Genomic DNA, 23344 nt, shown 5'->3' on the forward strand with positions numbered 1-23344 from the left:
TGCAGATACGCCAAAGAGAAGCCATACAGGGCTTCCTTTCGGTGGAAAGGTTCTTGAGGAAGGAAGGAAAAATCGTATGCTGAGGTTGCAAGATCTACGGTAAGAACGAATCTTCTATCCTTGAAACTGTGAAGAAGGAAGAAGAAATTCGTGCTAATTTTGTCATCACCCCTCAAGCCGCAAAAGTTACAGCCACAGTGCATAAGTGCTTAGCTAAGATGGAAAAGGCATTAGATTTGTGGGTGGAAGAAGTGAACAGAAATATGTTCCGATTAATGGGGCCGGGTGCGGTGGCTCATCCCTGTAAGCCCAGTACTTTGGGAGGCCAAGGCGGGCAGATTACCTGAGGTCAGGAGTTTGAGACCAATATGGCCAACATGGCAAAACCTCGCCTCTACTAAAAATACAAAAATTAGCCAGGCGTGGTGGTGTACTCCTGTTATCCCAGCTACTCAGGAGGCCAAGGCAGGAGAATCGCTTGAACCCAGGAGGTGGAGGTTGCAGTGAGCCAAGATTGCGTTATTGAACTCCAGCCTCGGTGACAGAGCGAGACTTCATCTCAAAAAAGAAAAGAAAGAAACGTCGGGTTTGGTACATACCCCCCATGGATGGGGACACTGTTGTAGATGAGGAGTTACAACTGAAGGGCCAGATAATAAGCATTTCAGGCTTTGCTAGCCAAACAGTCTTTGTTGCAACTGCTCACCTCTGCCTTTGTGCTTTGAAAGCACCCATAAACAATAAGTAAATAAATAGGCATGACTGTGTTCCTGTAAAACCTGACAAAAACAAGTGCTGGGCCCAATTTGGCCCCCAGGCATGAGTCTGCTAAGCCCTGCTTTGGGTGATCATTTGTGAGCCTGGAACAGCCTTTTTGCTCCTTCCTGTGGGCTCACCAGCGTCTCAGCTTTGCCAACAGGTTATCTTAAAGAAGCGCCTGCCCTTAGAAATACATGTCAGCAAAGCCCATGAACTCAACACTATTCCTATAAAGAAAGGAAGGAAGGAAGGAAGCAGCAAGGAGCTCATGTTGATCTGGGGAAGGCAGCAGAAGGCCGGAGAGTGCTGCCTGGAACTTAACAGTGAGCCCTGGACGGGTGCAGTGGCTCACGCCTGTTATCCCAGCCCTTTGGGAGGCTGAGGAGAGCGGATCACCTGAGGTCAGGAGTTCAAGACCAGCCTGACCAACATGGAGAAACCCTGTCTCTACTAAAAATACAAAATTAGCTGGGCGTGCTGGTGCCTGCTTGTAATCCCAGCTACTCAGGAGGTGAGGCAGGAGAATCGCTTGAACCCGGGAGGTGGAGGTTGTGGTGAGCCAAGACTGTTCCGTTGCACTCCAACCTGGGCAACAAGAGTGAAACTCCGACTCAGACCTAACAATAACAACAACTAGTGAGCCCGAAATGTAAACCACGATGCTTTTTTTTTTTTTGGAAACAGAGTCTCATTCTGTCACCCAGGCTGGAGTGCAGTGGCGCAATCTCAGCTCACTGCAACCTCCACCTCCCATTTCAAGTGATTCTCTTGCCTCAGCCTCCCTAGTAGCTAGGATTACAGGTGTCCTCCACAACGCCCGGCTAATTTTTGTGTTTTTAGTAGACACGAGATTTCACTGTGTTGCCCAGGCTGGTCTTGAACCCCTGACCTCAAGTGATCCACTCGCCTCAGTCTCCCAGAGTGCTGGGATTACAGGCGCGAGCGACCATGCCCAGCCCCTGATGTCTTACTCTTCATCTAAAACCTGCCTAAATGGCATGCCCAGTTAAAACAATCTTTTTCTGTTACAATAATCCATGTAAGAGTACAACACATTTTCTAAAAGGTTTATCTAGAAAAGAGCCTGGCGTGTTTACTGTTGCTGCTGAATTGGATTTGACTCCACTGCTGGATCAGGGCCCCCTCTGACAGTTCACCCCTTGCTTTCTTTCCTGCCAATTGTCCTGTTTACTACTTTTTTTTTCTTTTTTTGGCAACAGTGTCTGGCTCTGTCACCCAGCCTGGAGTGCAGTGGGACGATCTCGGCTCACTACAACCTTCATCTTCCAGGCTCAAGCTGTTCTCCCGCCTCAGCCTCCTGAATAGCTGAGACTACAGGCATGTGCCACCACATCCAGCTAGATTTTGTATTTTTTGTAGAGACAAGGTCTTGTCGTGTTGCCCAGGCTGGTCTTGAACTCCTGGGCTCAAAACAATCAGCCCGCCTCAGCCTCCCAAAGTGCGGAGATGACAGGCGTGAGCGACTGTGCCCAGCCCTGTTTACTTCTTAGGGTTCTTTTACATGCCTTTCTTTTTTTAACAGCCTTCCCACCTGTACTTTTTACATGTCTTGAGATTTTCCTGTATGCATGTGTATGCGTGCACGCGCACACACACCCCTGATTTTGTCATTGTGGTGTTCAAGGTAAAGCATATCATAGTCTCACTTCCAGAAACACGTCCAATGCAATGAACCTGGTAGCCAACCCTGCTAAGAAATGACCCAAGAGTCTACCTTGAGTAGCCAGCCCCCAAATCCAAAGAATAGCTCCAGACCCCACAGTTTTCTCACCCACTAGGTCATGGGACCACGGCAAGAGTGAGAGAGTTCCACTTCCCAGAAAATGCTTGTTACTACCTTACCTCAATTTGAAATATGTACTAAGGATGAACACATGCATTCTCTTCCTTGACATCCACATCCCCTGTTTTGTTGTTGTTGTTGTTGTTTGTTTTTTTGAGACAGAGTCTCGCTCTGTCGGCCAGGCTGGAGTGCAGTGGCAAGATCTCTGCTCACTGCAATCTCTGCCTCCCGGGCTCAAGCAAGTCTCCTGCCTCAGCCTCCCGAGTAGCTGGGATTACAGGTGTGTGCCACCACGCCCGGCTGATTTTTTGTATTTTCAGTAGAGATGGGATTTTACCATGTTGGCCAGGCTGGTCTTGAACTCCTGACCTCAGGTGGTCAACCCACCTTGGCCTCCCAAAGTGCTGGGATTACAGGCGTAAGCCACCATGCCTGGCCCTCCTGTTATTTTCAAAGAGCTGAGAGTTACTGTAGGACACTGTCCTCTCTTGGGAACGTGACACATACAAACCCACTGCAAGAGGGTCAGTTGTGAGCTAATGACTGATTACATTCCTGTGCCCTTAAAGGTATTGCCTCAACTTTCTAAGGAATCAAGAGATCTCTTTGAATTTGAACGCATAAAAATAATCACTCTCAATGTGTGTTAAGCCCATTCAAATTGTTTGGGGATGATGAATGGGAGGAAACTGGAAATGGGCTTAGCTAGAACAAGGGCAGTATTAATTCATTTGCAGAGCCACAGCCTGAGCGTCGCAGTGGACATCAGCTGCAGCTCCCCCCACTCCCAGCTGCATCTGACGACCTCTGATCTATGCACACATGCCCTGCGTGTACCAGAGCACGCCCAGGGTTGACGAGTTTGACTCTTTGGTGTTACTGTTTTTCCTCTTTAGTTCTGAATTACTCTCTTGGTTGGAAAGCAGTGGGTTGAGTGTAGCAGTAGATTCCTGTTTTAATTTCTACACGTAACTTGCAGGCTTCTTGCTACTTTGCGCTGATTTATTGTTGTCCTGATTCCCATTTTCTGAATGGTTATTCATTCCCATCCCAGGCCTCTCTGATGACCATCTGGTTCTCCTTTGGTCACTCAAACATCTGCCCCAGAGACTTGGAAAATGAGCTTCCTTTGGCAACCTAAAAATAATCTTAGTGTGACTGAAGCCTGAAAGGGAAATCACCGCGTTGCACTGTCCTGTGGATACTGATCAGGGGGATGAGCCAACAGAGCTTCCTGGGGATTTGGAGCTTAGATGTCTTCTGTCACATCTGCAGATTTTTTCTTGTTTTTCAAGTCTTGGGAACCATAAAAACATGGTGAGAACTGGGTGCAACCAGTCTTGAAGTTTTCTTTGGGACTAGGCATGCTTGCACAAAGGAAACGGCTGGAGATAAAAGCCATGCTTTGCATGGTTTGTTTGTAAGGCTGCAAGAGCCAACTGAGAAAGACGGAGGATACTCAGGATTGCGACATGATATTAGTCACAGCGTGTTCCAGGAGAGCTCACAAATGCTTTGAAACAGTTACAGGACGTTTCTGAGGACTAGACTTTTAGCTTGGACCCAAGAGGCCTGTCTCATGGGCAATGATGGTTTGCCCTCCACCCCTAGAAGGCAAAATTTGCCAGAAACTAAAACTCAGTCCCCGTGGTATTTCTCATCCAAAATTATTTCCAGCCACATCGTCTAGTGCAACTTTTCAGAGGTTCTGCAGTGATATAAAATGTCAGCATCATAATAATGTTCAAATAAATTAAATGCCCTTGTAAGTCATAACCCAAAGATGTTAAAATCTAAAGTAATTAACATCTTGACTTAAATTTCCTTGACTTTTGTGTTTAAAAAAAACCAAAGCCCTTAATGACCTCCTTTGATCTCTCCTATCTATTTCTTATTTTGCTCTTTTTTTTTTTTTTGAGACAGAGTCTTGCTCTTGTCGCCCAGACTACAGTGCAGTGGCACAACCTTGGCTCACTGCAACCTCTGCCTCCTGGATTCAAGGAATTCTCCTGCCTCAGCCTCCAGGGTAGCTGGGATTATGGACATGCACCACCACACCCAGCTGATTTTTTGTATTTTTAGTAAAGATGGGGTTTCACCAGGTTGGCCAGGCTGATCTGGAACTCCTGACCTCAAGTGATCCGCCGGCCTTGGCCTCCCAAAGTGCTGGGATTACAGGCATGAGCCACCACGCCCAGCCATTATTTTGCTTGTTCTTAGTTAAGGAGATCCTTGGTGCTTGATGCTGGAGAAAGATCATGTTTTTCAGCATCTGCAGCCTGGGCTGTTTTCCACAGGAACAAATAAAGTTTTTTCCAGCTCCAAGAAAACTGAATTCATTCAACAGCAGGTCTCTCATGTGCTTTACTTTTTAGTGATATGCAAATAAATAAAAGTAAGTGGACTCTCAATAGTATCAAAACAAGGTCCCCACGCCCTTGACATTTAGAAAAATGAGCCAAACCCCAGTCCCTAGACAGTTGTCCTAGGCAAGATTTTGTTCTTGGGACCTTGTTTAAATTTGCCAAAGGGGTATCAAGAACTGTAGAAAGAAAGAAAGAAAAATACCTGAGCTTTTCCACAATAGTTTCGTGGATGCTGGCAGGAGACTTGAGATTCCAAGTCAGAGACAAACGACTTTATTACTCACGGCACAGCAGCTAGATTTTGGCTTCTCTAATCCCAGTTTAGGATTGAATCTCAGTTGAGGGCTTCATGTTCACATTATTTCCCCTTCCACCCGCAAGTCCTGTGGCAGTGACACAAGCTTGGGGGTGGGCACATGCAGTGGATTTGCATCACAGCTGAGGATCCCTGACCATAGGCAACCTCAGTCTTTTATGATGGGCTAGAAGCAGACCTGACCAACCTTTGCACCACAGGAAGATGCGCGCCTAGAAGCAGACCTGACTAACCTTTGCACCAGAGGAAGGACCTGCCCCTTCCTCCTGAGACACTTATCTAACATTCAAGGCTGTTCCCTCTACAAACATCCCTGGAAAGACAGATAATTCCATGGAACAACAGCCTCTGTCTCTGTTTGCAAGCCATGCAGAAATGCAAGGGACCCAGGGAGAACTATCTCCCAATAGGGCAGACCAGAGAGACTCAATAATACCAAGTAAAGGCAGGTTGATGAGGAAAAGATTCTTGGCTTCTCTTAAAGATGCCAGTCAGTCTGACAGTTGTCCGGAATTCACGACCGTGAACTTAAACCCAATTGGCAGGAATCTTCCTCCCAACTGGAGATGGAGGGAAATCAACCCGGTCCTACTTCAAGTGCTTTCTGTGTGTATTCAATAGCTTCTTGGTTTGCATTTTCACTTTGACATAAAAGTAAAGGGCTTCGCGGCGTGCTACATTGGGTGTGGATGGTGCCTCTGATGGAGCTCTACCTTCTTAAAAGCAGGAATGTTCAGTCAGTCCTGAGCCACATTTTCCATTTCCACTGCCTCTTGGCATGGAAGTGCTTAGACTGAAGAAAGCTTCATCTCTCCTTCCACATTTGTTCAGCTGGAAAAACAGCCTCTGCAGATTCATGATCCAGACCTTCTGTTGATGATTCTAGAGCTTGTGCCCCTAATGAGCTAGTGAGGGCTAATACCTCTGCTGCCTGCTCCTTGAGATTAGTTTTTTTCTCAGGTTTTGAGTGTCCCATGGGTTGCATGGCATTGCTTTCTCCTACATATTTTGGGGCAGTAATTGGATATGTCTGTAGTGATTCATATCCTTCCCCTTTGGGGAAGACTCACTTGAGTTTCCTTTTTACCTGCTGCTTAAATTAGTTCCATTTCTTCTTTATAGGCTTGCTTGCTAGATTTGGGTGTTTTTTAAAAAAGTATTTCTACTCTTTGCATTCTGACTGAGACCTTTTTTTTCTAACATACTAATGTAGATAATAACATACAGGGTCTGTCCCTGTGAAAGAGGCGAAATCAATCAATGACTCTTCTATTTAGTGAAGTATCCATTGTTCAAATGCATGCTGACCACCACTGGCTCTGCATTAGCGAATTCCACCTAGGAAATGTTCTCCTGTCAGACCAGCATCAAGTTCTGGCCTATTCTCCTCCCGCCAGGCCCCGCCCCCTTGGTTTTTCTCATATTTACTCCCTTTAGAGTGCCTCATTTCATGCATTTCTCAGCCCACTTTCATCAGAGCAATGACCGATAACTGTGTTCCTTCAGAGTTTACTGAGGATTTTTTTCATTCTTCTCGGTCTTCCTTGCGGTTTTGCCTTTTAATCTGTCCACACATGCCGATCTCTCTTGGGAGAGCTGTCCCAGATCATCCTTCTGAAGCTCTTCCTCTGCAGTCTTAAAATCGTTTCTCTCATGTGTTCTGGGCCTGGGATTCTACTCTCTTCCCTGTGGTTTTAACTCTCTTAGGTAGATTTCTTCAGGTGCCCGTCACCCCCACTAATTTAGGAATAACAAAGCATCTCCCTACTTTCGTGACACCCTCTTTAAGATAGGAACCATCAAGGGTCTTTTCCATACATCACTGTGCTCTGGGACTTCACAATCCCAGTTACTCCTCAGACTGTGGAACCTGTTGTCTAAGATCTCCTCTTCTAAGGAAGTATCCCTTTTTTCTCTAGTCAGTCATCATGTATTCCTTTATTTTCTATTTTCCACTGCTCCTATTCTGATCAGAGGACCAGAGTATGTTTTCAGATCCTCCTTGTTCTTGTGCACAAACCTGATTTCTAAAAACTGAGCATTTCAGACACATGCCTTTAAAATGCCTTTTTAGCTGTGAGTTTTGCAGTAATTTTATTAAAGGGCTTTTTTTTTTTCCCCGTCTCCAAAGAAGATGGCATGTCTTTGGATTTCCGTTGGGTTTTCTTTATTCTTTAATGAAATCTGCCACCTCTCCATGGGTATGAAGTTGAAATGTGTATCTCTGCAGTCTAGAGCTACAGTCTATGTAATCATCAAATCTGGAGGCACCCTGAGACCTGGGGGGAGAAAACTTGGGCCTTTTTATTGTTTTAATTTCAACTAAACCTTACCTATGTTCTTATGATACACATTAGGTACTCTACAATGAATTCCTTCTTAATCCTCATGATAACCCTGTAAGACAACTGCAAGGGAATTTTAACCCTTTAAACATAAATAAGATTGTTCCTATTTCACATAATGAAAAAACTGCCTTGGATATCAATCATCAATATGTTACAGGCACAATCCATGCTGCTGCCTATGGCACATGTAAATTGCATTATACTCTGCATCCACGTCCTGTGCTTATTATAGTTTGTACATTGAGCAGAACAAGTTTCCTTAAATCACTGATTAAAATATGTATACTCTGAATAGGGAGCAACATGACAGTCTCCCTTATTTGTTGGCTGGTGGGCTACTCAGGTGCAGCTGAGCAGCTTTCATTTCTTCCCTTCTTCATTCCTGAAGTAAACGTAGGGGAGAGCAGAAAGAACTGGGAAGTCGCAGCTTAGCTGTGTGTCCAGTTTCACTGGAGGGTGGTTCTTTTGGCCTAGGGCAGTGGTGAATTCCAGAGGCCCAGGCCCTGTTCCCCTTCCATGAACCTGGTCTCTGTGTTCTTCGTTAGCTTTCCTGTTGATTCTGATGCACCTCAAAGTTTCCCTAGGCCATTCTCAGCCCCTGAGAATCTGCCTAGGAATCAGACCTGTGTAAATCAGTGGCCACATCAGTCATTTTCACTCTCTCGGTCGTTTCTTGGGCCACTGCTTCCGCCTTCATGCCCACTTCCAGAGGTCCTCTTTTGGCACCTCCTGAGCTCTGGGGGAGTTCTCTGTGTGAATGTTCACCCTTCTCCAATCCACACTTAGGATTCAGCTTTCTCAAGTCAGATCCATTGCCACATCGTCGTCAGCTTGCTGGTTTCCAGAATTTGTTGCTTTTGTCTTCTGTTTTCTTTATCCTTGTGAATTATGTCTGTCTTTTCCTAAAAAAATATTTTCCCTGTCATGTTAGTGTGGTCTCAAAGGGAAATCAGGATAAATCTGCCACCTTTAGTCAGAAACCTATGTTATTTAATTCCCAAATGCAGGCCCATTTTTCAGATGAGGACACTGATGCTCAAAGAGGTTGACTGACGTGCCTAAATTGCAGTAAAATGGTATACTCAGGATTTGTGCCCAGGTAGCTGGCCGGATTTTCAACCACTGTGTCCCACCACCTCTCTACAAAATCAGATGTTAAAGATGCTGCTTCTCTCTGCTGTGTATGTTACAGGTGTGGAAAATGTTGCAAACAGGAAGGCTCTACCGTGGAAATTGGCAAATTCTGTGAGACTCCATTAATATAATGGGATTGTTTTGTACTACACTTGATGTTAGCCAAAAGGCCGAGAAGCAATAATGGCATTGTTTTGTAACACATGAATTAGAAACTGCGCATGAATAATAGATTTTATCAACTGTTTCGCTGAACTGAAGGCCTTCCAGGAGAACGTTTTGCAAATTCCATTTCAGAACAACTAAAATGACATCATTTCCAGAACAGTTTGCTCTGTGCATCGGGAACAAAACCACACACAGAAAAGGGACTCTCTTAAGAGTGTGGACGTTTTCAGAAAATAGTCACGAAAGTGTAATCAAAATTGCATTTTATGTTGCTACTTCCTGACATAATCTGGAATGAATGTGTCTAAGCAACCCACTTCCTGTTCAGTGAGTTACAAGTCATCTAATGTCACAACAAACTCAACGAAAAGCCAGTTTTTTGTTACAAGAGGAAACAGTTCCATTTAAATTCATTCCCCACTGCTAACCCTTTCAGTGTGTTCTGAAATAAAATGTCACTCCTTCCTTGAGCTCAACAGTCTCTGCTGGCAACTCTTTGAGATATCTCTAGGTCCATTCTTACTGGTTCCAGCTACAGGCATTAGGTAGCCACATACACCATCTCTTTTTTTCTTTTTTTGAGACAGAGTCTCGCTCTTTTGCCTAGGCTGGAATGCAGTGGCACGATCTTGGCCCACTGCAACCTCAGCCTCCTGAGTTCAAGCGATTCTTCTTCCTCAGCCTCCCAAGTAGCTTGGACTACAGGCGCTCACCACCACATCTGGCTAATTTTTGTATTTTAGTAGAGACGGGATTTCACCATGTTGGCCAGGCTGGTCTTGAACTCCTGGCCTCAAGAGATCTGCCCTCCTCGGTCTTCCAGAGTGCTGGGATTACAGGCGTGAACCACCACATCTGGCCCACGTATACCATCTTTAGCATAGGATTTCTTTGGCATAAAAAACTTTACTGGCATTTTGTAGATCATAGAAACTGAATCTGTCTGTCGTGACCAGAAACCTTTCAGGCAGGCTGCTTTCCTTCTCGGGTGCTCATAAGTGCTTGTACTATCTCCAAAATGTCTCTGGTCCTAGGAAAACCTGGGGCTGTGTTGGGAAAATAAAGGAGAAGACAGATGGAGAAAACTTCTTAAGTCCAGAAACAATAGACTGGCATGGTTTTCCTCGCTTGGCATGAGCATCTCAGACAGACTTTCCAGCGTCTGGGGCCTTGGCCACTGTGTAATAAGCTACCCATGTAGTAGGCACCAGAGGAGGCAATGTCTTGCAAGCCAGGGAATCCCTTTCTCTGCAGGTCCATAGCCTGGGTCAGGTGGTATTACCAGAAGGAACCAGGAATTTTTTTTTTTTAGACACAGAGTCTCGCTCTGTCACCCAGGTTGGAGTGCAGTGGCACAATCTCAGCTCACTGGAACCTCTGCCTCCCAGGCTCAAGTGATTCTTATGTCTCAGCCTTCAGAGTAGCTAGGATTACAGGCACGTGCCACCATGCACAGCTAATTTTTGTATCCTTAATAGAAATGGGATTTCACCATGTTGGCCAGGATGGTCTTGAACTCCTGGTCTCAAGTGATCCGCCCATCTCCGCTTCCCAAATTACTGGGATTACAGGTGTGAGCCATCGAGCCCGACTGAAACCAGGAATTTAACTCACTCTCTGGTAATTGTGGTTCACAGTCTGGAGACCTTCTGGAAAGAACCTGGAGACAGGTTCCTTGCATAAAGTTTTTAAGTCAAGCAAAGGGGGAGGCTCTAAGGCTTTTCTCTGGATTCTTCCGTTTGTATGCGGCCTAGAACTCAGGCCTGTCTCAGAGTTGGCTCTTTCTTCTGTGTATGTATTGATGGCAGGATTTGGGGTTGGGAAAGACATCCCTCCAGGAAATCTCTAAAATCACCCTCAAGATTCTGTTCCTGCTTTTTCTTCATCATTTAAACCTGGAAACCTGCCAGTCCTGATAAGGTAATATGAATGCAACAAATGTATTACCTTTGTTTTATATGTCAGAATTAATTTGTTTTCTCAATGCCCCTTTCTCAATTTTGCCTACATTGCCTCATTCTCAGACCTTTTTATTCCTCTTTCTAACCCAGAAAGATACTTGAACTTGAGAAGGAAGAGGGAATCTTCCAAACTTTATATACTGTATACATAATTTGTATATAAACAATTACTTCTTAAAAGAGATTACCTGTGGAATTACTCTAACCGCTTACTTGATACGTTTTTATATATTGAATTTTTGTTTTCTTTTTTGAGAAAGAGTCTAGCTCTGTCACCTAGGATAGAGTGCAGTGGCGTGATCTCGGCTCACTGCAACCTCCGCCTCCCAGGTTCAAGTGATTATCCGGCCTCAGCCTCCCAAGTAGCTGGGATTACAGGTGTGTGCTACCACGCCCGGCTAGTTTTTGTATTTTTAGTAAAGACAGGGTTTCACCATGTTGGCTAGGCTGGTCTTGAACTCCTGACCTCAGGTGAATTTTTTTTTTTTAAGAGAAAAGGCCTTGCTATGTTGCCCAAGCTGCTGATCTTAACCTCCTGGGCTCAAGTGATCCTCCTGCCTCAGCCTCCTGAATAGCTGAGACTACAGGCACCTGCCACTGTACCCAGCTATATACTGAATTTAATATACAATATATAATTTTCATTACCTGTTAACTTGAGGGTGAGGAGTGGCACTATAATTACATCACCTTTTGATAACTGGTGAGACAAAATGCAAATCAAGAAGCTTTTGAATACACACAAAAAGCACTTTTAAGTAGGACCAGGTTGATTTCTCCCAACCCCAATTGGGAGGAAGGTTCCTGCCAACTGAGCTTAACTTAGTAGTCATGAACTCCAGACAACTGTCAGGCTGAATGGCATCTTTAAGAGAAGTCAGGAATCTTTTCATCATCAACTTTTGTTGTTGTTGTTGTTGTTGTTGAGATGCAATCTCGCTCTGTTGCAGGCTGGAGTGCAGTGGGGCTAGGTCAGCTCACTGCAAGATCCGCCTCCTGGGTTCACACCATTCCCCTGCCTCAGCCTGCTGAGTAGCTGGGACTATAGGCAACCGCCACCACGCCTGGCTGATTTTTTGTATTTTTAGTAGAGATGGGGTTTCACCGTGTTAGCCAGAATGGTCTCGATCTCCTGACCTCGTGATCTGCCCGCCTCGGCCTCCCAAAGTGTTGGGATTACAGGCGTGAGCCACCACGCCCGGCCATTTTTTTTTTTTTTTTGAGACGGAGTCTCGCTCTGTCACCCAGGCTGTAGTGCAGTGGCCGGATCTTTGTTCACTGCAACCTCCACCTCACGAATTCAGTCAGTTCTCCTGCCTCAGCCTCCCGAGTAGCTGGGACTACAGGCGCCCGCTACCACGCCCAGCTAACTTTTTGTATTTTTAGTAGAGACGGGGTTTTGCTGTATTAGCCAGGATGGTCTCAATCTTCTAACCTCATGATCTGCCCACCTCTGCCTCCGGGTATGAGCCACCGCGCCCAGCCTCATCAACCTTTCTTTACTTGATATCTTATATGCCTTTTTAAGTATGTATATCTTCCTTAGTGAGAATATTCCCTATTTTAATGTAAGACTTTTTTCCTCTAGAACCTCAAAGGAAAATAAAATTTCAAATGGGAAGGTTTATTGTTTGACGTATCTCAAAGGTCTTGTATATGTAAACTTACCCCCCAGTTTTTTATAAACACTCTCAAAGTGCATGCGTCTCATTTTCTTCTCTAGTAAATAGGGGTTCAGTTTTGTTTTTAGCATGTTTGGTTTGTCTAGGATGGAGGACCCAGTGAGCCTTGGGATCAGACTTTCTGCATCACCTCCTGGGGTCACACAGCTTCCGGACGTGTGGGCTGACCTCATGTTGACGCCTCCAGGGTGCCTGGACTGGGCTTGATTCCAGGAGCTGTCTGATCAATACTCAGGAGCGTAGCACACAGAACATTTGGTTGACTAAGATGTATAGCTGCCACAAAATCAAATTTTTACTGTATTTTAGAAACCTTAGAATTGGATTTGAATTTCTGGTTTAATATTTGTTGCAACTTGCATTGTTGGAAAAAGCACTGGCCCACGGGTCAAGAGACCTGGGCTCGCGTTGTAGCTTTGTAGTTGACCACTGGGAGACCACCTGGGTAACTGACCAACAAGTGTCCTCAGCTGTAGGATGGAAGACGAAGTGGCCCTGGGGGCCCTGGTTCCATGCTGGGCGGTGAGACGCGTGCTGGGGAGGACTGGGGGCCCTGGTTCCATGCTGGGCAGTGAGACGCGTGCTAGGGAGGACTGGGGTCCTGGTTCCATGCTGGACGGTAAGACGCGTGCTGGGGAGCACTGGGGGCCCTGGTTCCATGCTGGGCGGTGAGACGCGTGCTGAGGAGGAATTGGCCAATGCAAGGCGTTGTGAATGCAGCTTATCTGAAGGGTTGGGCTTTGATCCCGTGATCCTTTTTCTCACATAACACATGTATTCCTGCTCCTTGAGCCTTGAGATAACATTGTGGAGGGGGACAGCATAAGTCATCACAGGGCTGGGCTCTCCCATCAGCTCTGTGCTTTTTGCATTTCAGATGCCTGGGACAGATGAACCCCAAGATGTGTGCGGTGCTGAGGAATCCAAGGGGAACTTGGAAAGTCCCAAACAGGGCAGCAATAAAATCAAGCTCAAGAGTCGCCTTTCAGGTAGGTGGGGGCTCTGTCTGATGCAGCCTGCCTAAGATGAGCTTTCAGCCTCAGGAGCGGGGAGATGAAGCCATTGCTGGTATGAGCTCTTCTTTAAAACCTCAAAATCATTTGTTCCTTAGATGGTACATACCCCAGGCATAACTGCATTCAGCCTCCTGCCTATGTGAACTTTTTTTTTTTAAGTCATAACAAAGTGCATGGCAACATTTCTGTGTGTCTCTGAGTTCTGAAACATAACTTATGTTTGGTTCATTTACTTCGATCAGATTTCAGATGATCCTTTTCAATGTGGCGTTAATATCAAATCTGCATTTCAACTAAGCAGGAAAAAGATAGGATGGAGTTGTAGCTTTTAGAGCAAATCGACTCTGTATCTCCTGGGCATTTCCTTACGGCAGCTGGCCTGGGCCCAGAGAGAGAAAGTCAGCATTGAAAGCAATGGCGCTGTGCAGGAGTCACCTTAGAACTTTCGTGTATCATTATGAAAGGTTTTTTTTTTTTTTTTTTTTTTTTTTCCCCTGAGATGGAGTCTCGCTCTGTCACCCAGGCTGGAGTGCAGTGGTGCGATCTCGGCTCACTGCAACCTTCGCCTCCCAGGCTCAAGCAATTCTCCTGCCTCAGCCTCCTGAGTAGCTGGGATTACAAGCGCCCGCCACTGTGCCCGGCTAATTTTTTTGTGTTTTTAGTGGAGACAGGGTTTCACCATGTTGGTCAGGCTGGTCTTGAACTCCTGAGCTCGTGATCTGCCCGCCTTGGCTTCCCAAAGTGCTGGAATTACAGGCGTGAGCCACACCACGCCCGGCGAAAGGCATTTTTTTAGGCACATGATGGGTCTTTTCCTCCGTTAAAAAAAAAAAAAGTAAAAATTGTATTGTATGGCTTTGTTGGTATAAAAATACAGCTGGAGGCCGGGCGCAGTGGCTCACACCTGTAATCCCAACATTTTGGGAGGCCGAAACGGGCAGATCACGAGGTCAGGAGATCAAGACCATCCCGGCCAATGTGGTGAAACCCCAGCTCTACTAAAATAAATAATAATAATAATAATAATAATAATAATAATAATTAGCCGGGCATGGTGGCGTGCGCCTCTATTCCCAGCCACTTGGGAGGCTGAGGCAGGGGAATCACTTGAACCTAGGAGGCGGAGGTTCGGTGAGGCCAGATCACACCAGTGTATTCCAGCCTGGTGACAGAGCAAGACTCCTTCTCAAAAAAAACAAAAAACAAACAAACAAAAGATACAGCTGGATTCATCAGTGTCTATTCATTGCTATTGTGTTTATTTTTTTCCGCTTATTTAAAAAGATATTTAAAAGGAAACACTTCTGTGGATCCCTGAAGGTGGCATGGGCCCTCAGCACTGTGCGTGCTGGCTTAGTGGGAAAGTCGGCCTTGGCTCCCCCTACAGTGGTCATCTGGGACGGCAGGAAAAGCAAGGGTTTTGAAGCCTGGCAGAACTAGGTTTAGCCCTCAGCTGCTGAGTTACCCTGTGACCGTAGACTAATGATTTAATCTCCCTGAACTTCCACTCCCTCACCTGAAAAAAGAGGAGAACACCCTGACTTTGAAAGGCTGAGCAGATTTTTAAGAAATGTACATTAAAGCCTTTAACACAATGTGTAGTATGTTAATGTTCAGAAAACATTTGTGTCCCCTTCCGGCCACCCAGATTGGTGGAGAGGGCATGCCCGCACTGCTCCAAGTTTATTCTCAGAGAAGATGGCAGGTATAAGACAGTGAAATACATCTTTTTAAAAAGCATCTGGCCGGGCACAGCGGCTCACGCCTGTAATCCCAGCACTTTGGGAGGCCGAGGCAGGTGGATCACCTGAGGTTGGGAGCTCGAGACCAGCCTGGTCAACATGCCAAAACCCCATCTCTAGTAAAAATACAAAAAAAATAAAAAAATAAAAAATAAAAAAAATTAGCTGGGCATGGTGGTGGCATGGGCCTGTAATCCCAGCTACTCAGGAGCCTGAGGCAGGAGAATCACTTGAACCCGGGAGGCAGAGGTTGCAGTGAAACAAGATTGTGCCACTGCTCTCCAGCCTGGGCAACAGAGCCAGAATCCATCTTTAAAAAAAAAAAAAAAAAAAAGAATCTGATTGACAGAATGAGTTATTTTGTGCTCATGACTCAGAATAATTAGACGGTGTTACACTTGAACGAGTGTTACAACATGGATTGGGGACTGAAAGGAGCGGTGATGGCCAGAGGCTGATAAGGAGAAGAGTCTGAAGGGAGCCGGTGACCAGCCCCTTCCAGCCCTGAGGAAGAATAAAGAGAAAGTCGTTTAAGGCCTTTGTGTTTGGGGCGAGGGAGTCACCAGGGCACAGAGGAGGCCTTCCTGTTGGCCGTCTTGGCAGAGTTGTTCAGGACCTTATAAATGGGTTCCCAGGGAGGTGCCCAGAGCTCTGAGGAAATACAGGGGCCTCTGAAACCAGCGAGGTCACATTCCTCATTTTATGGATGAGACCGGAGAAGTTCAGAGGATCCCAAAGGTCACTCAGTCAATGCCGGGAAAAAGATCTGCACAGAATTCTCCTTCCCTGCCCTTTGGCTTCTGGGAAATATTGAAAAGAATTCTGTTCCGGGGAATCTTGAAAAGAATTCTGTTCCCCAATCTGGGGCTTTATCGATACAGATACGGGGAGGGGGAGCTGGAGGGCCTCCCAGATATGTGATGCTCTGAGTCTGCTCGTACTACTTAATTCAGAACAAGTGGCATATTTGGCTGAGTAGTTATTCCAGGGCTGGCCACTGTTTGCCACAAATGGATGCCACCTTCTCCTCCTGTATCCTTCCCAGACATTCAAGGCCACAATAAGGAAACGTAGCATGGAGGAGGAAGCACATGCATGAATCCAGCAGAGCTAGGTCAGTTCCCACATCCACCACCTCTGGTTACATGACCTTGGTCAGGTGACTTTCTTAAATCTCAGTTTCTTTATCCATAAAATGAGGGTTATGTTATATATTTATTTTGCCAATAAACATGAGTGCGTTCTAGGTGCTGTGCCTTGTTGAAAGGTTGCTTTGGAAGAATGTGTATGGCACTGCCACTCCATGGTGTGGCAGCAAAAAGCCCTCGCCACGAGGTGGCTGCCACTATTATTACCACTGTCATTTTCTTTTTCTTTTCTTTTTTTTTTTTTTTTGAGATGGAATTTTGTCTTGTCACCCAGACTGGAGTGTGGTGGTGTGATCTCAGCTCACCGCAACCTCTGCCTCCCAGGTGCAAGTGATTCTCGTGCCTCAGCCTCTCAAGTAGCTGTGACTACAGGCACATGCCACCATGCCTGGCTAATTTTGTATTTTTAGTAGAGATGGGGTTTTACCGTGCTGGCCAGGCTGGTCTCAAACTCCTTACCTCAAGTGATCCACCTGCCTTGGCCTCCCAAAGTGCTGGGATATCAGATGTGAGCCACCCGCACGACCTAACCACTCATCATTATTATGATGTTCATTGTCATTTTCATTTTCATTCTTATTGTTCTCCTTCCATCTCAAGAGAGGAAGAATGGGTTTGAATGGGTTCAGACAGGAAGGCCTTCTAGGCTGGGCATGGTGGCTCACTCCTGTAATCCCAGCACTTTGGGAGACTGAGGTGGGAGGATCACCTAAGGTCAGGAGTTCGAGACCAGCCTGGCCAACATGATGAAACCCCGTCTCTATTAAAAATACAAATATTAGCTGGGCGTGGTGGCGGACACCTGTAATCCCAGCTACTCAGGAGGCTGAGGCAGGAAAATCGCTTGAAACCAGGAAGCAGAGGTTTCAGTGAGCTGATATTGTGCCACTGCACACCAGCCTGGGCAGCAAGAGCAAAACTCTGTCTCAAAAAAAAAAAAAAAAAAAAAAAAAAAAAAAAAAACGCAGAAGGCCTTCTAAAGAACTTACAGTCCCAGTGCAAGGCAGCACACACGTACACACAGTGATGAGCACCACGAGGCACACGTGAGAGGTCCAGGGAGTGCGTAGGTTTGTCTGGGTCTCAAGGATGCAAGATAAAGGAGGGGCAGTATGCTGGGGGAATTTGGTAGACTGGAAGCGGGGACAGCGGTCTAGACTTGGGACAAAATGAATGAGAGATGTTTGGGGATACTGGGGAAAAAAATTAATTCAGTAAGTTTTTGGCAGCTGTCTTTCCTCCCCAGCCACTTGAAAAAGCCAAGAGAATCTGACAGTCACAATGCTTCAATCCAAGAGAGTTTGTCAGAGTCATTAGGGAAATGGACAGCAAAATTTTTGGGTGGGAGATGATGATGGTGCAGGGAAAGTGAGTAAAACTTCACGTAATATTTATATGCTCCACAGTTTTAGAAGGAAGAGGACGGATCTCTCCTTCGACAACCGTCAGGATAGATCAGCAAACTCTTAGAGTGGATAGTGGAAGATAAGTCTGTAAAAGTAATTTAGAGACACATTAAAGAGGCTTAAGGAATTGGGCTTTGATTCAGTGCTGTAAAATATGTTCATTCTAAAGATATTGACATGCAGATTTTTAATGTGATGAGCTCTTAATTTGTCCTGTAAACTTGGATATTTCATGTTTTCTTAAAATGAATCACTCTGGTATCCACATATCAGCATATTATCTATAGATGCTACTGTATGTGGTTTTTTTTCTGTTGATGACAAGTGCCTCCCCTGTCAGCTCAAAAGGCATTTTCTACTAATACATCTTTTTCAGATGAGTAAGCATGCCAAGAGAGATGAATCTGGTTCTGAGTTAGTATTAAGTCATGAATTATTAAAGAGCTTCTGTAGAGTTTCCAACTCTTTCCACTCAGGTTTTGCCCAGACTGGCTGCAAAATAACTAAAGCAACATCGTCTCTTATTTCATGGAACATTTTTCTGATATTCTAACCTGGGTTTTCCTTACTTCATATCCCTTTCTTGTCAGCAGAGTTTCCTTTTAATTTTGGTGCTTTCAGTTTATCTATGGCAAGATCTTAGATTTGTGATCTTTCTTTCCATCTCAAAAAAGATGGAGTCTTGCTCTGTTGCCCAGGCTGGAGTGCAGTGGCACGATCTCAGCTCACTGCAACCTCCCCCTCCCGGATTCAAGCGATTCTCATGCCTCAGCCTCCTGAGTAGCTGGGACTACAGGTGCACGCCACCACGCCCAGCTATTTTTTTTGTATTTTTAGTAGAGACAGGGTTTCACCACGTTGGCCAGAATGGTCTCGATCTCTTGACCTCGTGATCCGCCCACCTCGGCCTCCCAAAGTGCTAGGATTACAGGCGTGAGCCACCGTGCCTGGCCTGTGATCTTTTTAAAAACAAAATTTGTCTTGATTGCAAAGCAGTTTCATATGTTTGGAAACATGTATCACAAAATAAATATTTAACTTTTAAAAACAACAAACCTTTAATGGCATTCGTTGTCATATGACTGTATCAGCTTTCTTCCAACTTTCTATCACTTGTAATAACTCATCAATATTTTTTAAAACAATAATCTTGTTTTATTCAGTGCAAAACTTTCAGAGAAGTATTTAGGTAAATTGAAATTTTAGGTAATCAGAGGAAACATTACCTAGTCTAGGTGATGAATTTGATATATGAAGAATCTGTATATACACACAAACACATATGTATACACATGTACACATGCATACAGATATGTATTATATCATATAAACATTGTAATATGATTATAGTTATATTCATATGTAATTGATACATCATTTAAGATTAAAGTCCCTTAAATTTTTGTATTTTAAAATAATGTAATATAGACTAGGTATTGATAAAGTCTTTAAAATTGTTACTATAGAAGTTTTTGTTTTTGTTTTTGAGACAGTCTCTCACTGTGTAACCCAGGCGGAAGTGCAGTGGTACAATCTCATCTCACTGCAACCTCAACCTCCTGGGTTCAAACAGTTCTCTGGCCTCAGCCTCCTGAGTAGCTGGGACTACAGGTGTGCGCCACCACGCCAGGCTAATTTTTTGTATTTTAGTAGAGATAGGGTTTCACTTTGTTGCCTGGGGTAGTCTCGAACTCCTGAGCTCAGGCAGTCCGCCCGCCTCAGCCTCTCAAAGTGCTGGGATTACAGGCATGAGCCACCAGGCCCAGCCTAAATTGTTACTATAGAAGTATCTTTACAAGAACACAAAATTACAAACCATAAAGTTTTTAAAAAGACATACTGTACTACATTAAAATGATGAGCTGTTTTTTCAGAGTATACGTTGAGACAGTGAAAAGGCAAAGCGTAGACACGGGGAAGATATTTACAATCCATAGATCCCACAAAAGACCCTTATTCAAGTTACTTTAAAAATGGGCCAGGCACAGTAGCTCACGCCTGTAATACCAGCATTTTGGGAGGCCACGGCAGGTAGATCACCTGAAGTTAGGAGTTCACGACCAGCCTGGCCAACATGGTGAAATCTCATTTCTACTAAAAATACAAAAATTAGCCAGCTGTGGTGGCGCACACCTGTAATCCCAGCTACTTGGGAAACTGAGGCAGGAGAATCGCTTGAACCTGGAAGGTGGAGGTTGCATTGAGCAGATTGGACCACTGCACTCCAGCCTGGGCAACAGAGTGAGACTCCATCTCAAAAAATAAAAAGAAAACACCAATAAATAAATAAAAATATCTATAGATCAATAAAAAAGACATCCAATTTTAAAATGGGCAAAAGACTTGTTCAGGCGCTTTAAAACTTTACAAAAGGAACACAGCCAATGAATGTATGAAAAGAATCTTGATCTCGTTAGTCATCAGTGAAATGCAATTTAAAAAACACAAATGAGTACCATCATATATTCCAGAATGGCCAAAATTAAAGACTGACATTGTCCAGTGTGACAAAGATGTGGAGATTCTAGAACTTCCCCATGCTGCTGAAACAGTGTAGCCCAGAGACTCCACTCCTAGGTGACATCTACTGTCGTGTGAGAGAATATTTATTAACGAGATATTCTAGATCAAGGGTCAGCAAGCTATAGTCCACAGCTCTATTTGTAGGGCTCACAAGCTAGAAATGCTTTCTACGTTTTTAGTAGGTTATTAAGAAAAAGAAGAAGAAGAAAAATAATATGCAACAAAGACCATTTGTGGCCCACAAAGCCTAAAATGTGGCAAAAAGCTTGCCAACTCTTTACCAAAAAAAGTGAACATACCAAAAAATTTTGCCAAAAATCTTTGCTGACCCTTGTTCTGGATCTAAAACTGGAGACAAGCCAAATGTCCACCAACAATAGAATGGATAAGTAAATTGTGGTATGTTTAGACAATGTGTTTAGACAACGGAATAGCCTACAGAATGGGGATGAACAAGCTATTGGCATGCAACAGCGTGGCTGACTCTCATGAACAAATGCTACGAACAGGAGCCAGACAAAAAGTATGTATCGTGTGTGTTCACTGACGTAAAATTAAAAAACAGATAAAAGTAATCTGTAATGTTAAAAGCCAGTATAATGGTTACCCTTGGGTGAAGGATGGTTTGTAGCACAAAGGATGCTTTTGAGGTCCTGGTTAATATTCTGCTGCTTGATCTAGGTTTTGGTTATGGGTATATGAAATTTCATTGAACTGTACACTTATGATTTGTACACATTTCTATAAGTTGTTATACTTTAATTAAAAGTTTATTTTAAAAGTCATGCCTATACTTGGGAAAAAAAGCATCTGCACCAACAATGAAACTATACCAATCACAAAATGATATTCCTCCATCATCAGGAAATCATCTACTAAGAGCCTTCTCACTATTCCCTTATCCACCAGAGCTACATCTTATTTGGAACAAACATTTACATTGCCCCTCATCCAATCTAGTCATTTCAAAAACTGGCAGTTTTTTCATAGCCTGACACTAGTGGCTTCAGCACGTAACTTGCTTATGCAAAGGTTGCTGTTAGGATGGGCCAGGCTCTATGCTTTGAGTGTATTGGAAGGTAGGCCTTCTCAAAACCATGAAGGTGGGTGTAAATACGAGTCTGTGCCTCTGGATGTGCTTATGATTCTTTTTGACCCATATCAAACCATGTTTTCTCCTCTTTTTTCTCAAGGGGGTGTACACCGCCTCGAGTCAGTTGAAGAATATAACGAGCTGATGGTGCGGAATGGGGACCCCCGGATCCGGATGTTGGAGGTCTCCCGAGATGGCCGGAAACACTCCCTCCCACAGCTGCTGGACTCTTCTAGTGCCTCGCAGGTCCGACCAGGGCTGCAGATCTTTCAAAGACCATAAGGGCTTCCAAGTTAAGAAGAACTGCCCATCCACGCAGGCCAGGATTGTCTGGGGCTAGAGAAATGGGATAGAAAGACAGTAGACAAAGTGAGGTCTACCCAGAGAGGCTACGAAGAAGTCGGCCTAATATTTGAAAATAGTGGGGGAAAAAAATCCCTTATTGGATCTCAAAATCTTCATCTCCTTCCTACTGTGTGTTTTGGAACCGAGAGGTGCTTCCAATTGCCAGGAGACGATGGCGTCTCACAGTCTGTGGTGAACCAGCATTGCTTGATTAATAGGAGCGGCCTGTGTCAGTGTACCAACTGTGCGGGTGGGTGTGGGCACATGTATGAGAGAGGGAGTGTGCGTGTGTGCCTGCACATGCATCCATGGCTCACCTGGAGTCCTACCTGTTACACAGTAATGACTCAAGCAGCCAAGGTCATGGGGGGCTGTAGAGGGGGCTGTACTAGCTGCTCAAGTTAATGTTCCAGAACCTGCTCCCATCGGAGCTCTGGACTCCACAGCCCTGCATGAGGGCCACTCCTTTATCTCGGCATCCTCAACCTGGTAGAAACTGGGCAGGTGGTCTCCTAACCAAGGCTAAGGCAGGCGCAGTACGTGAGAAACCTGTGGGGTATTCTTCGAGTCCTGGCACCACTAACCAAGGGGCTCCAGAGGAACCATTAGCAGCTTGTCCTAAGCCCTACGATGAAGCAGAGATAGAGGATGGGTGTGGCAGCGGCGACATCCACTCGTGCTTGGAAAGCTGTAGAGGGTGGAGTTCTAAAGGACCTGGGTCAGGGCATCTGAGGCAGGCCTGCACTTTTGGTGTGTTATGACCCTTTTACAGATGGAGCAACTGAATCTCAAAGGGATTAAATATTTTGCCCAGGGTGATAGGCCAGAACCTCTGTAAAGCTTTAAAGGTGCTTGAATTGGGTCAATTATGTGTCAGGATAAAGTATTTCTGTTGGTTCCGATGCCCTTTATCTGACCAGGAGAATAACAAGTGCCCATGTTTCAGGGACAGTGGCTGATCAGCCCATTTTGGGTTGAATTCACCCAAAGGCAACTTGAGGGGCATTGGGGCACTGAGTAAGAGCAGAGAAGAAACTGGCATGAGACCAGTCAAACTTGTCCAGGCCCAGGACTGCGACATGCTCAGAATCGTCCTGTTGGACCCACAGAGTCAGGGGAGATCAGAACATTGGAAGATCGCCTAACTGTCAGTTGTTTTATTTTTATTTTTTGAGACTGAGTCTCACTCTGTTGCCCAGGCTAGAGTTCAGTGGTGCAATCTCAGCTCACTGCAACCTCCGCCTCCCGGGATCAAGCGATTCTCCTGCTTCAGCCTCCCAAGTAGCTGGGATTACAGACACCTGCCACTACGCCCGGCTAATTTTTGTATTTTTAGTAGAGACGGGGTTTCACCATGTTGGCCAGGCTGGTTTCAAACTCCTGACCTCAAGGGATCCAACTGCCTCAGCCTCCCAAAGTGCTGGGATTACAGGCATGAGCCACCGCACCCGGCCTTGTCAGGCTGTGTGAAAGACGAGGGAGGGTTTACTGCCATCATGACCACAGATCGAGCGTTGAGGTAATTTCTTAACT

General features: G+C 45.1%; 2 protein-coding genes across 13 annotated transcripts in view; both read left to right on the top strand.

Moving 5' to 3' along the window:
• PDZD2 (PDZ domain containing 2) overlaps positions 1 to 23344 on the top strand; it is a 480171-nt gene that overhangs the window by 394665 nt on the left and 62162 nt on the right. For all 3 annotated transcript variants that reach the window (XM_050793800.1, XM_050793801.1, XM_050793803.1), the window contains exons 7-8: positions 13416 to 13527; positions 21567 to 21712. In XM_050793800.1, the coding sequence (XP_050649757.1) occupies positions 13416 to 13527; positions 21567 to 21712 (258 nt within the window). The remainder of the gene's footprint in view (positions 1 to 13415; positions 13528 to 21566; positions 21713 to 23344) is intronic.
• The window catches only part of SUB1 (SUB1 regulator of transcription), a 731929-nt gene that overhangs the window by 139172 nt on the left and 569413 nt on the right, over positions 1 to 23344 (top strand). The window contains exon 1 of one of the 10 annotated variants that reach the window (XM_050793873.1): positions 13086 to 13089. The exons of 8 other annotated variants lie outside the window; for them this stretch is intronic. The gene's annotated coding sequence lies outside the window, so the exon portion shown is untranslated. Of the gene's footprint in view, positions 1 to 13085; positions 13090 to 21890; positions 21895 to 23344 lie in introns of those variants that run through there. One more of the 10 variants, XM_050793871.1, reaches the window with a different exon arrangement.

Source organism: Macaca thibetana, chromosome 6 (genome assembly GCF_024542745.1).
Source record: "Macaca thibetana thibetana isolate TM-01 chromosome 6, ASM2454274v1, whole genome shotgun sequence".
Lineage (NCBI taxonomy): Eukaryota > Metazoa > Chordata > Mammalia > Primates > Cercopithecidae > Macaca > Macaca thibetana.